Genomic DNA, 14,345 nt, shown 5'->3' with positions numbered 1-14,345 from the left:
AAAACACACACTTTTGGGTCCTCAGGTGCTGGGAAAGCTACACACACACATGGGCGCACACACCCACACAGGCGCACACACACACACACACACACACACACACACACACATTGTCTTCCGTTTCGTCAGGGTCACAGTCGTTGCAAGATTGTTTTTTTTTTTTTCCTTTTATGTCCTTGAGCATCAGAAATCCTTTCTCACGCACACACACCAGGCGCCATGGCCCGAACCTGTAATGGAAAAATAATGTATAATAAATCAAGAAATTATTTTGTGGGTTGATTTTTAATCCATTTGGTCAGGACCACAGCAATCACTAAATTGCCACTTTTTCTGAATGTGTTTTGATTTGATCACAGTGAACGAGTTGTTACCGCATCTGCCTCACAGTCAACAGGTTCTGGGTCTGAGTCGAGTATGCATCTTCTTCTCGTGCTTGCGTGGCTACTGCGGCTTAATCCCACATTCCAAAAACATGAACGTTAGATTTATTTAAGACTCCAAATTGCCCAAAGAGGTGAAGGTGAGTCTGTTGATTGACTTGTGGTGATGCAGTTATTGCAACAAAGGATTCGCAAGTAAATATAAATATATTGTCCATAAGTGTAAATGTGAAAATTAATGGGTGTATATCTGCATGTGCCCTGCGATTGACTGGCAACAAATCCTGAGCCAACAACAGGCAGCAGGACTCACTGGGTGTGACGTCACGAGCGACGTGACGCAAGCGCTCGACTGGTAAATCAGGTACGGGTCGGAAACGAGGGACTATGAATGTGGCCTTCAGAATAAAAGGCAATTGCGGTTTAAGTAAGCGAGTACACTGCTTTATAAATAGAAAATGGAAGCATATTGCTTATAACTCGTAAATGTAACATAAAAAGGATAAATCTTAACTCGAATGGTTATTTGAGAGAGGGGAGTCGCTCATTAGCTTTTACTTTGAAGGCAACAAACTCTCCTCTTGACAGACGCTTCCGGTGGGAGGAGGATGGCAATCCCTGCTTTTATTTTTCTCTCCAGAAGATCCACAGTCGAGAACAAAAACAAACTTGAACTACGCGGGACGCCTGTCAACTCTTAATCATACGTTTGCACGCCGGAGGAGGATCGACGGATGGCTTCCAGCTGAAGAGATTCTATCATTTATTGCACCTTTGTTTTATTACGGGGGTTAACGAACGAAGGGCTCTGTCAAACTAACCCCTCAAAACAACAACAACAAAAAAACAACAACAACAAACAAAAACGGTCGTTTGGGAAATTAAAGTTGCGTGTGAGCCAGTCCGCACTTTTACGCACGACAATGGAACTTTAAGATGTTGTCTCGACGCTACAATGTCGCTTTGACTTGCGTCTCCTTTGTTGCTGTCACGTCGTCAGGACGGTAAGCATGTGTTAAGCCGCACTCAAGAGCTTGACGAGCTTCGCCCCTGATCACAAAAACAATAGGGGAAAAAACAAACAAACAAAAAACAGCATGGGGGCCAAACAAAGCAATTCCGCGTACGACGGCAGAACCCGGGCATATTCCAGCTCCGATCTGCCGTCCGGGAATTCCGGCGGAGGGGAAAGGTTCGCTGGTTTCAGGTACACCAATGGACCAGAGGGGCCCCGGATCAGATACACGGGCGGGGGCCCCACTAGCTCTGGCCTCAGCATACCGGCAGGGGGCAGGCCGGGCTCTCACGCTCTCAATCAAAGTCTGGACGGCACAGATGGTGACGACGAAGGCCAGCTGACCCCCGAGGGCCACAGGCTGCTAATAGGGTCCCTACCGGCTCATCTGTCCCCCCGCCTGCTGACAGGTAAGCTCAAGATCAGGTTGCTCGAGGTCAAAGTGAATTCATGCGCATTATGACAAGTTAGGGGTCACATTTTTTTCATGTCTGGCAGCACTGCGCAAGTAAATGCGAATATATTGTCCATTGGTGTGAACGTGATTGTGAACGGTTGTTTGTCTACATGTGCTTGGTGACCATTTCAGGGTGTACTGTGCTGCAAAAGCTCACCCATGACCCAAAATGGAGAGGCGCAATAGAAAATAAATAGATGAGCATTTATTTGTTGTGGGTCTGAACGCATCGGCCTCACAGTTCTGGGAGTGAATCCAAGCTCGGGCGTTCCTGTGGGTTTTCTCCATGTATTCAAAAGAAACGTACATTGCATTCATTTAAAACAAAACATGCTTCTTAGATTAAAAATTGTCCATTTGTGTAAATGTGAGAGTGAATGTTGTTTGTCTAGATGTGCCCTGTTATTGGCTGGGCGACCAGTCCCAGGTGTCCCCTGCATATCTGCCCAAAGTCCGCTGGGATAGGCACCATATCCCGAATGAGGACAAGCAAGATTGCAAAATTGCAAATTTTTTCAAGTAAAAAAAAAAAATATATAATAAAAATAAAACACACTAGGGTCCTTTAGTGCCTGCAAACCTTCTACACACACAACAGCAGCCCTGGCCCGACCAAGAAATGGAAAATAAACTTTTCGAGGCGGGTGATCAAAATTTGTTATGATTTGAGTTTTTGTTTTATTTTTTGAAATAGAAGTTGAAGGCTTTATTTGTTTATAGAACAGCAGACCAGATGGAATGCCTCACGGGGCCGCACATAGCCCATGTGCTGCATGTTTCCCACCACCACCTGCTATTGGCCTATCCATTGTTCCCCTCTGAAGAACACGCCACCTCCAGCGTGGCCTAACTTTACCATGCGTGTGTCCTAACAAAGTGAATGTGAGCTTAGCAAATGCGTTTTTTAACACAGGTTTACTTGCTTTACTTGTATTTTTCCACTGGGGCGTATGGCACTTACAGTATAACAGCCGTCGCCATGTGACTGCAGCCACAGGTGGCTGTTTTGCTTTAAGAGTCTTCCTCCTTCCCTCCCCTCCCCACTCTTTAACCGTCTTGCAAAACCGGCCTGTTTTTCACGGCGAGCGCGAGAGGGAAGAGTGCATAATGTAGGTCAGCAGATAAGAACTGCCTGCTGGTTACACATTTGCACGCGCCGCACACACACAAACATACACTTCCTGGTGGGGCGTGTCCTAAACGAGACAAAACAGAATTTAATCAAAACTGTCATTATCTCACTTATACCCATATCATATAACTGAAACAAAGCTTTTATAGTGTTTCCATGTCATTTCCTTATTCTGACTTCTCCTGGTATGCCCCCCCCCCGTGGTGGTGATTTCCCTCACCAGGAAGTCCAATCATTAATGACCAGCAGGTCTTCTGTCACGTCCTGTTCCTCTTTCCTGGCCTCCCCCGTGGACACATGGTGCACTTATGATGCAATGGAGGCCATTTCATCATACTCTAGCTAGTGGACGCTTGCCCGGTTAATCTGGCTGAGAAGCTGCTCCAAATCCACGTATATGAGCTTCAAATTATGACTTGATTAAACACTAAACCATTCAGTCACATGGAGTGTTTTTCCAGAAGAATGTGTTGTGAAGTACATTATGACCTTGCACAACTGAAATGAACAAAATGGCTACAGATAATCGAGTCAAAAAGTGCACGGTTTACACAGCATGCTAAACTAGTCACAGTTTCCAGAAGTATGTGTTGAGTCGTGTACCTGCCACATCTTGGTCCTCTTCATCTTCCTCTCTTTTTGTTCGTCTCCTCCCCAGGTTTCCACTGTCCCGTGTGTTCCAAGTTCATGGCGTCGGATGATATAGAGAAACATCTGCTCATGTGTTTCAGCAAATCGCGCCTCACCTACAACAGTAAGATTGACACCATTATGCTTTTATGACTACATGTCACCTGCTGGTGCATGAAGTGAAATCCCGTTTATCGGGGTCCTTGTGCAAGACCCACTCACGATGGATAAAAATCTGCGATATAAACACATTATACTTATGTAAATGCAGTTTTTAAAAGTTTACTGTAAAAGTGGCATGTAAAACATTGTATACTAAAACACCAAAATGTCAACCAAGCCATATCATTTTGTCTAACAGATGTCTGCTAGCTGAATGCTAACATCTAATGCGCTGTGCCATAGATCTATCCTCACTTATTTGCAGAAAACCACCGCTTAATTTGTTTTTCTTTATAAAGATTTTTTGTTTCAGGGCAATTATAAGGAGCGTCAATTATTGGCAGATTTTCGCTATTTGCAATCGGGCTCGGTCCACGGCCCACGCGTATAGCTGGGTTGCACTGTGCTGTGTTACACTGACGGAGCCTCCGCTTTCTTTTCACTCTTAATCTCTTAATTACGTTGCATCTCTTCCAGTAGAACTAAGTGCTGCTGCCCAGTTTGTTGTGGCACAACGGGGTACGGCACTGAAGGCACCCAACTCTAAATTCAGAATCACCCGTGCACTGTAAAAACCCATTTAACAAAAAAAAACAAAAAAAAACAGTCTTAACACTCATCATTTGCACTGTGATACAGTGCAAATGATGAACCCCCATATCGTGGGAGTTTGCTGTTTTAACACCGTACCTGCTTACGGGCTTTATGATGTACTGTAAGTATGTAGAAATAAACAGACCTTAAGTGAATATTGCACATAGTGTACTTGTATTCAGCTACTTTCTATGGTAGTGTCTTAGGGCATACTCATGCTAGGCAATGCGCAGTTGTCATACAGTTACTGTAATGTGATCACTCCATGCCAGTCATTAATGATAACAGTCACGTTGTATAATATAAATAGATACATCTGCAACCCCAATTCCTATGAAGTTGGGACGTTGTGTTAAACATAAATAAAAACAGAATACAATGATTTGCAAATCATGATCAACCTATATTTAATTGAATACACTAGAAAGAGAAGATATTTAATGTTCAAACTGATAAACTTGATTGTTTTTAGCAAATAATCATTAACTTAGAATTTTATGGCTGCATCACGTTCCAAAAAAGCTGGGACAGGGTCATGTTTACCACTGTGTTACATCACCTTTTCTTTTAACATCATTCAATGAACGTTTGGGAACTGAGGACACTAATTGTTGAAGCTTTGTAGGTGGAATTCTTTCCCATGCTTGCTTGATGTACAGCTTCAGCTGTTCAACAGTCCGGGGTCTCCGTTGTCGAATTTTACGCTTCATAATGCGCCACATATTTTCAATGGGAGACAGAGGCCAGTCTAGTACCCGCACTCTTTTACTCCAAAGCCATGCTGTTGTATCACGTGCATAATGTGGTTTGGCATTCTCTTGCTGGAATAAGCAGGGATGTCCATGAAAAAGACGTTGCTTGGATGGCAGCATATGTTTCTCCAAAACCTGTATAATACCTTTCAGCATTCATGGTGCCTTCACAGATGTGTAAGTTACCCATGCCATTGGCACTAATACAGCCCCATACCATCACAGATGTTGGCTTTTGAACTTTGCGTCCATAACAGTCCGGATGGTTCTTTTCCTCTTTGGCCCGGAGGACAAGACGTCCACAATTTCCAAAAACAATTTGAAATGTGGACTCGTCGGACCACAGAACACTTTTCCACTTTGCATCAGTCCATCTTAGATGAGCTTGGCCCAGAGAAGCCGGGTGTTGTTGATAAATGGCTTTTACTTTGCATAGTAGAGTTTCAAGTTGCACTTACGGATGTAGCGCCGAACTGTATTTACTGACATTGGTTTTCTGAAGTGTTCCTGAGTGTTTGGTTTTCGGCCTTGCCGCTCACATGGAGTGATTTCTCCAGATTCTTTGAACCTTTTGAAGATATGGACCGTAGATGATGAAATCCCTAAATTCCTTGCAATTGTACGTTGAGGAACGTTGTCCTTAAACTGTTTGACTATTTTCTCTTGTTCACAAAGAGGTGAACCTCGCCCCATCTTTGCTTGTGAATGACCACCTGTCCCCAATTAGCCTGTTCACCTGTGGGATTTTCCAAACAGGTGTTTGATGAGCATTCCTCAACTTTCTCAGTCTTTTTTGCCACCTGTCCCAGCTTTTTTGGAACGTGTTGCAGCCATAAAATTCCAAGTTAATGATTATTTGCTAAAAACAAAGTTTATCAGTTTGAACATTAAATATCTTGTCGTTGTAGTGTATTCAATTAAATATAGGTTGAACATGATTTGCAAATCATTGTATTCTGTTTTTATTTATGTTTAACACAACTTCCCAACTTCATTGGAATTGGGGTTGTACTAGAAATACACAGTCATATGCATACAGGCATAGAATGCATGCGCCAACATCGTAAGTAAATTACTTGAAATACACGGGCGCATGTGCATGGCCGTGCTTATAATTAATGGGATCGCTCCACTTGAGAGTTATTCATGATAACTCCTGTGTGCAATTGAAATTAACAAAACGACTTGAAATCAGAGTTAAGAAAGTCCAACGCCAGTTCAGTCTACTGGCACATGATCACACGCATCATATAATTATGTGATTGCTCCTCCGCCACTTGTTCATGACCATCACTATGCATAATGGAAATCAACAATGCATCATACATCCACTTTATCCCTCTCTTCATCCATGAAGATGCTATTATCTCTATGCAAGGTTAGATCTTCTATACATGCATGACATTGCTACCAGTCAGCCACGTTACACCCAAGCCCGGTATTGACACGTGGGCCTGTCGCTGCTAAAAATATAGCGAAGGACGCTACATGGTTCAATTAATGATTTTTTTTCTCTATAGGATGCTTCTATGGAAATTCTATTACAGTTTACAAATATGCAAGTTCCAGTAACTCATCTGACATTTGATACTAAGATTGTGTATTTTTTATTTGTTTTTCCATTTCAGAGGACATCCTGTCCAGAGATTCTGGGGAATGTGCCATCTGCTTAGAGGAGCTGGAGCAAGGCGACACCATTGCCAGACTCCCCTGCCTCTGTATCTACCATAAAGGGTAATTTACTCACACAATTGCCACAACTCGAAGTTTGAACTCCCTTAACAGGTTTCTATTGGGGTGAGGTCTGGAGACTGAGTAGGCCACCTTAATATGCTTTTTCTTGAGCCACTCCTAGGTTTATATATAAACAAAATTTGTATATTTTGGGTCATTGTCATGCTGGAAGATCCATCTAAGACTCATCTTCAGTGTTCTTGATGAGGAAAGGCGGTTTTCATCCAGTACTTGACAGTACAGGGCTCTGTGAAGTCGCCTTGACCCCCAAACATAACATTTCCACCTCCATGCTTGACTGTGGGGATGGTCTTCTCTGGGCCATACTCAAGATTTGTTCATCCTCCAAACACAGCAGGTCCAATTGATGCCAAGAAGCTCTGGTTTCATCTAACCACTTTCTTTCAAGCCTCTGCGGAATAATTTAGATGTTCACTGGCAAACTTAAGGCAGGCCTGAACATGTGACTTCCATCCGTTACGTTATCAACTATTTTCTTGGTGACAGAGGTTCTGATTGTCTTCAGATTAAGGGTAGCGATATGGCATAAAATTCATCCATCCATCCATTTTCTGAGCCGCTTCTTCTCACTAGGGTCGCGGGCGTGCTAGAGCCTATCCCAGCTGTCATCGGGCAGGAGGCGGGGTACACCCTGAACTGGTTGCCAGCCAATCGCAGGGCACATACAAACAAACAACCATTCGCACTCACAGTCATGCCTACGAGCAATTTAGAGTCTCCAATGAATGCATGTTTTTGGGATGTGGGAGGAAACCGGAGTGCCCGGAGAAAACCCACGCAGGCACAGGGAGAACATGCAAACTCCACACAGGCGGGGCCGGGGATTGAACCCGGGTCCTCAGAACTGTGAGGCTGACGCTCTAACCAGTCGGTCACCGTGCCGCCGCATAAAATTCATATCACGGTATAAATTTAATCCCCTCACCGTAATGGGGGTTTATTGTGATTTATATGTAACTGCAAATATTATTATGCAAGTCTTTCTGAATAGATTGTATAACTCCTTAGCAAAGCTAAATTGATAAAAAATACAAATAAAATAACAACTATTAAATTTTCTAAATTTCGAACATGTATTGTGCAGACCAAACTCAAATTTAAAACTTGGCACTCTATGGTGCAAACAAACAAATAACATTCCTGATATTCTCAATATTTCATATATTAATATACTTTTGACCTTATAGGCTCCTCCTCCTGGCTGACGTATGCAGTAATGTACAGATTCATTTCCAATTTTTGAAGTAGCTGTTGCATTATTTTATCTCCATGCCCTTGTTAATTAACCTGCTAATTTGCTGTTCATAGTTGATTACGCTGTAAGCACGAGTGTTTTGCTACTATTTCACATTATCGTAGCAGTTATCTCTGTCGTCTTCTCTGTTCTTGCTCGATGTGTTACATGCTCAGTTAGTTACTCCTCATCCTCCTTTAATAATAATGATACTTGTCAGGAGTGTATCTTATTCGCCGCTATAGAGGCGAGGATTTGTGATTTAGAAGAAAGGAGCCACAGCTTGTGGCCAGTACGGCGCAAGTTCGCTTGGCACCTAGCATCCCTTCGGTAGGTGCCGAGCAGCCAGGAAAGCAGGGACGATGGGGGAATGTTTGATAGAGACGTACATACGTCAGACGTGCTTGAAACCATTTTCATATTGAGGCAGACACGACCCCGACAAGCGGCATCGCGATTGATTGGTAAACTCAGATTCAATATACAGTAGGCCATATTTATGCCGCCTACCACATATACAACAGCGCACGCCTATTTCAGATCATTAAATAGTTTCTGATGTCTACTTTGAGGCTGCTCCCTTACCTTTGACATAATCATCCTCACTCCACGAGGCAAAATATCGCGTGGAGCTCCAGATTAAGGGCCGTCAATGACCATCGTTTTCCACGTTACAATGGTGTCCGTGGTTGTTCCGTTCTCACCATCCCTTTTGCTGCTGATTTTGTAACTCATTCCAGCCGTAGACATCATTTGACAGCTCTTTAGTCTTGCTCAGCGTGGACTACATATGGACTTCAGAAATGGAAGATGTGAAATACATTCCAAAATAATGATTCAAATAATTCTAATTATGATTCCATCCACCCATTTTCTATAGCGCTTGTACTCATTAGGGTCGTCGGTGAGCTAGAGCTTATCCCAGCCGGCATTTGGTGAGAGGCTGGGTACACCCTGGACTGGTGGCCAGCCAATCGCAGGGCACATATAGACAAGCAACCGTTCAGTCACATTCACACCTATGGACAATTTAGAGACATCATGTTTTCAGATTGTTGGAAGAAATCAGTTTACCTGGAGAAAACCCATGCAACCACAGGGAGAACATCCTGCACTGAGATTCGAACCACAAACCCCAGAACTGTGAGGCAGAGGTGCTAACCTCTAGTGCGCAGTGCTGACAAATACTTCCCCCATATGACCGTCAATTTAGAGTTCAGTCAGTCATTTCAAAAATATCCTTCTCTACAACTATTTAACTTTGGACCGACCTGTTTTCCAATAGCTGTAAGCGATGGCACATATTAAAAGAAAACTATTATTTCCCTTGGCAAGCAAACATTGAGTCAGTGCTTAAGAAAACATTCACATTCCAAACCGCTAATCCTGTATTTTGTTTGTGTCAAACTTGACACATTTAACAGGAATAAAAATACCCTAAATATATATATATATATTTTTTTAAACCCTGAAATTTGATTACTTTTAGTCAAGTGACCCAATATGCATATAAATTAAAATATTTTAAAATGGCATTCTTTTGTACAGGTGCTACTAAGCAAGTACACAAAGACTGTTCTGGGTCAAATTTGACCCATGTCTTCTAAATTGGATTTTAGATTTACCAGTGTGTGTTAAATCAAGGAAAACGTTGGTAATTGTAGGAATCCAAAAACTGCACGTGCCATGTATGTATTGTTTTAATGGGCCAGTGGTAACAGTTTAAGAGGGAGCTTGAAACGATCCTGACAGCTGTTTGTGTTACCATCACATTTGCAGTTTCCCGCAGAAACATGTACCTGCAATTTAGCAAATGCAAATACACTTTCCCTTTTCTCTGAAACATTAACTAAATCTGAAGCATCCATTTATCAATGTGGGACAGGTTAAAAATAGTTCATATTTCATATAGACAATTATTGTGAGGATATTATTGTACTGGAACATACTATATGTGTATGGATAATAAACATGAATAAACATAAAGTGAAATGTGTCATCTTTAATTCAAACTTCCATGTAATTCTTCTTTTTTTGTTTCCAGGTGTATAGACGAGTGGTTTGAGGTGAATCGCTCGTGTCCGGAACACCCCTCCAACTAGCAACGAGTACAGCGAATCATTCTACTCTGTCCGACCTTATTTTTAACACTGTACGTTCCAGTGTTGTAATTATGTTTAAGTGCTCATCAGGGATTGTAAAACATGATTGTGTAGCGGATTATTCGTGCTGCCTCGCAGGAGAGACATCGATGGATTTTATTTTATTTTTGTTCGGTGTGTTGTGGAATGTGCGAGGGAAACTACTGGCGGAGTCCGCTTGCGTCTCCAAAGTGAATGTTCATCGGGCCCTCTGCTGGCTGGAGCCTTTCCCTAAAAACTGGGATCCGGTGGAAGGAACTGTGTTGGGATGGGAGACTAATGTGACATTTCAATAGAAATTTTTCTGGTTGTTATCATTGCCTGTTCTGTCCCGGCTGTAATGTGAAAAAACAAAACAAAACAAAACAAAAAAAACAGCCATACAGAATACAAGATGCCTATATCAGCTTTAAGGGATGATTAGCGTTGATGGCAGTAGTTTATTATTTTCCAATATTAAAACAAATGTGTCATAGACCAAATAGTCTTAACATGAAAAAGGTAATCGCTCAGCTGTTCTGAACCACATCCATGCAATTGTGTAGCATGTAGAGAGTGGACTTGACGATAGGCTCGGACATATCTTTTAATGGTGATTCGTACGCTCTTTGAAAAGGAGTGTCATAATATGCTGCTATGTCATAGACTGGAAAGTTTCCTATAACCTTTGGCTCTTTGTTCAGTGTCATTTCTATTTGTACTGTAATGAATTGCACAAGAAAATAAATGTTTTGTCATTGTGTCTCTACAGCATAGGATGTGGATTTCAAGCAATAAAACCCTTAATGTGCTATCAAGTAAAAAAAAAAAAAAAAAACGCTTCAAAAAGACATACTTATATAAAGTATTGCTCCACAATAATAAGGTTCATATTTTGCTCTGGGTGTCTGGGGACCTCATTGAATGTATCACCACTCAGTGTCATAAATATTGTCTGACCAAACCAAAGAGGAAATTTGTATCCTCCCTATTTGGCAGCGCAAAACACCATGCTTACATTGACTCCATGCACACATGCCAATCACATTCAACAACTCATTGACACCAAATGCATCAAATTTGAGAGGTAAAGCCCACCACAAAGATTTTTAAGGACACTGCCGGGCAGACACTCAGTTTGGCGCCACTTATGGATCTATGACGTTTCTCGCTATTGTTTTTGTTGTATCATTTCGAAATGTGAATACGTTATTACAGTTTCACGCCTGTTATCCCTATGCTCTTGTTTTCTGTGTCCACGGCGTTGAATTAAAACGACTGACGTCAGCGTCGTGCGATACCGTCGCGTGTTGATGATGTCACAACCCAACAGCACCGTTCTCGTCAAAAGGCTAGTCTGGAATAGTAGTAAACACGCTTCATTTAGCTTCTTTAAACCACTCGTTTCGCCGAATAACAAATTTTGCCAATATACTAAGGTAGGTGTCTCACTTTGAAAGTATTTTAAACAGTCGGTTGATCAGCTTTTTGTGTTTTAAACCAGTATTTCTAAAGGTAGTCCTGAGCGCTTATTAGCAATTGGGCTAACATCGCCACAATAACCTCGCTTTCCTTCACATCATTGCTAATTTCAAAACGAACGCAAAATAAAATTATAAATATGTAGGATCCAACCAATATTGTTGTCAATTTCAGGAGCGGGGGTTCGACGGCGACTTTTGAAAATGTCGTACATGCTACCGCATCTCCACAATGGCTGGCAGGTCGACCAAGCCATTCTGTCCGAAGAGGACCGAGTGCTCGTCATCCGCTTCGGACACGACTGGGACCCGACGTGTATGAAAATGGACGAGGTTCTGTACAGCATCGCCGAAAAGGTTCGTGGAGTCTTTTAGTAAAACTCTTGTGTTGCCTTAGCATCGGCTCGCGCGACATAGGTAAATAAAACATGTCCAATAGGACGTTTGTAGATTTTAAAGGGGCCATATGATGGACAATTGACTTTTGAAGTGCTTGTATTTTCAGTTGTGAACTGTCAGTGTTGTGCCGCAATATGCCACGTCATACTGGACGAGATGCGGTGTAATTAGGGCAAGAAGAAAAGGCAGAGAAGGCCCCAGACAAAGCTCCAGTCATAGTCATTGTGCCGGCAGAGCAGAGAGAATAATATTATATGCATGTGAGTTTTGTTTTATGCTGTTTGTATGCCTTGCTGCTCCATGTGTGTTAAAATAGCAGTACGAAGGTTTATAATTACTGTATGCGCTGTTTTCCAGTTAAACCTCCACTGGTAGGGACAAATTAACAGCTTGAAGCCAGCACGCTTCGCTTTGGCCCTTATTTGGAGAACAGTCGTGCAGGATAACTTTAAAAAGCGTGTTTACATGTCTGGGATGGATAAAACTACTTTTATAGTGAATATTTTTACCAATTGTGGGTGAGTCTGGAATGTATTCCCCGCTTTACACTCTCTTTTCCACCTACAAACTAGGTTCTACTTCAGAAAGTAGAAGCTGCTCAATGACTCGCAACTCCCTAGTTCCACCTCCTGTCACCATGGTAACAGTTAGTCAGTTGCTCGAGACAGGTCTGCCCTCTAAAAACAAGCTAATTTCAGCAATTCTAGAAGTCGAGTGTGTCACAGAGAACTGTTAGGGGGGGGGGCTTAATTTTTCTCCACTAATCCACTTTAGTGCTCTACTAGGTGAAAAACTTTGCCGTCATCTACCTGGTGGACATTACAGAAGTGCCCGACTTCAACAAGATGTATGAGTTGTACGACCCCTGCACTGTCATGTTCTTTTTCAGGTAAAGCACCTAATCATTTGATGTTATTTAAATAAATGTATTAAAACTCCTCCCTGTCTCAAAATTACTGTCAACATTTTTCCACCCCCAGAAACAAGCACATCATGATTGATTTGGGCACTGGCAACAATAACAAGATCAACTGGACAATGGAGGACAAGCAGGAGATGATAGACATTGTCGAGACTGTATACCGGGGAGCAAGAAAAGGACGAGGTCTGGTGGTGTCGCCCAAGGATTACTCCACAAAATACAGATATTGATTTCATTTTATTGACATTTTGGTCATATTTTTTTACTCACTTGGTTGCTATTTTTAAACTTCTGTTTTGTTGTGTTTCATCAAGTTTTTCCATTTAGTTCCACTCAAAGGACTTGTTTCTTGGTGCTCAACAATCATCAAGGAATCATTTGTCAAAATAAAGTCAGATATCAATGGGAAAATGTGTTATTGTTTTGTGCTGTCTTTTTATGCGTTAATTACGCATAAGCATTCAAATTATTTTAATACTCAGAAGTTAGCTTTTTACTTTTGACTTGTTACTCACGTTCGTTGTCACTGAAAATCAGTGCAATGTTGCAAATATTCCACGAGATGGCGCCAAAGTGGTGACCTGTTGCCCATGCTTTCCGTATTGCATCGTCATTAAAAAAAAATGATTTCTTGATAACCAATAGTTCTACATCATTAAAAAAAAAAAGCGTGATATTTTCTTTTGCGGTCAATTTAATTTTATGGTCATTCTTCTTTCCATAGGTTCTGGTAGTATCAGCGCCACCATTTATTAATAAATATATATTTTCAATAAGTGACATTGATGTGGGGGACCCCACTCTCCCAAAAGACATTCCCCCCCCCCACTATGCACCCCTGTATATCATATATAAGCCTTAAATATCCATCCACTTTCTGTAAGGTCATGCCCATTAGGGTCAGAGGTGAGCTGGAGCCTATCCTAGCTGACTTTTGGGCCCGAGGCGGGGTACTCCCCGGACTGGTCACCAGCATAGATTGACATTTGACATTGACATTTTTTCCCCCCGGAAATTAACTCCACCGCTGCATCCCTATTTACACCCCCTGTGGGCCCCTCTTGTCCTTTCCACCTACATTAGCCTACAAAGGTTTGGCATGCATTTGTCTATGACTGCAGCCTCCCCCCATGTACACGGTATACTGTATACTACTGGGCCCATTGGGCATCAACATGCATTGTTGTGGTGGCACATCTAGTGGCCATCTAGTGAAAGAGCATTTAATTATTCTGCCTATCATCGTATGTCACTGGCATAAATAGATGAACGAAGCTACAATATTTGTAGGAACTAAATACATTTTCGG

At 42.0% G+C, this 14,345-nt stretch overlaps 2 protein-coding genes across 2 annotated transcripts; both read left to right on the top strand.

The window, feature by feature from the left end:
* The first annotated feature begins 991 nt into the window (after nucleotides 1–991).
* On the top strand, nucleotides 992–11,005 carry LOC133395965 (E3 ubiquitin-protein ligase ZNRF2-like). The gene is made up of 4 exons (XM_061665315.1): nucleotides 992–1,808; nucleotides 3,646–3,741; nucleotides 6,754–6,859; nucleotides 10,159–11,005. Exons 1-4 carry the CDS (start codon nucleotides 1,481–1,483, stop codon nucleotides 10,214–10,216), a joined length of 588 nt encoding a protein of 195 aa, XP_061521299.1. The 5' UTR covers nucleotides 992–1,480; the 3' UTR covers nucleotides 10,217–11,005.
* Nucleotides 11,006–11,551: 546 nt separating this feature from the next.
* Nucleotides 11,552–13,439, top strand: txnl4a (thioredoxin-like 4A). Its single transcript, XM_061664900.1, has 4 exons — nucleotides 11,552–11,673; nucleotides 11,891–12,072; nucleotides 12,900–13,003; nucleotides 13,095–13,439. The coding sequence occupies exons 2-4, from the start codon at nucleotides 11,920–11,922 to the stop codon at nucleotides 13,264–13,266; spliced, it is 429 nt and encodes a 142-aa protein (XP_061520884.1). The 5' UTR covers nucleotides 11,552–11,673; nucleotides 11,891–11,919; the 3' UTR covers nucleotides 13,267–13,439.
* Nucleotides 13,440–14,345: the final 906 nt, after the last annotated feature.

This window comes from Phycodurus eques, chromosome 20, assembly GCF_024500275.1.
Source record: "Phycodurus eques isolate BA_2022a chromosome 20, UOR_Pequ_1.1, whole genome shotgun sequence".
Taxonomy (NCBI): Eukaryota; Metazoa; Chordata; class Actinopteri; order Syngnathiformes; family Syngnathidae; genus Phycodurus; species Phycodurus eques.
This window is presented reverse-complemented; position numbering and strand designations above follow the sequence as displayed.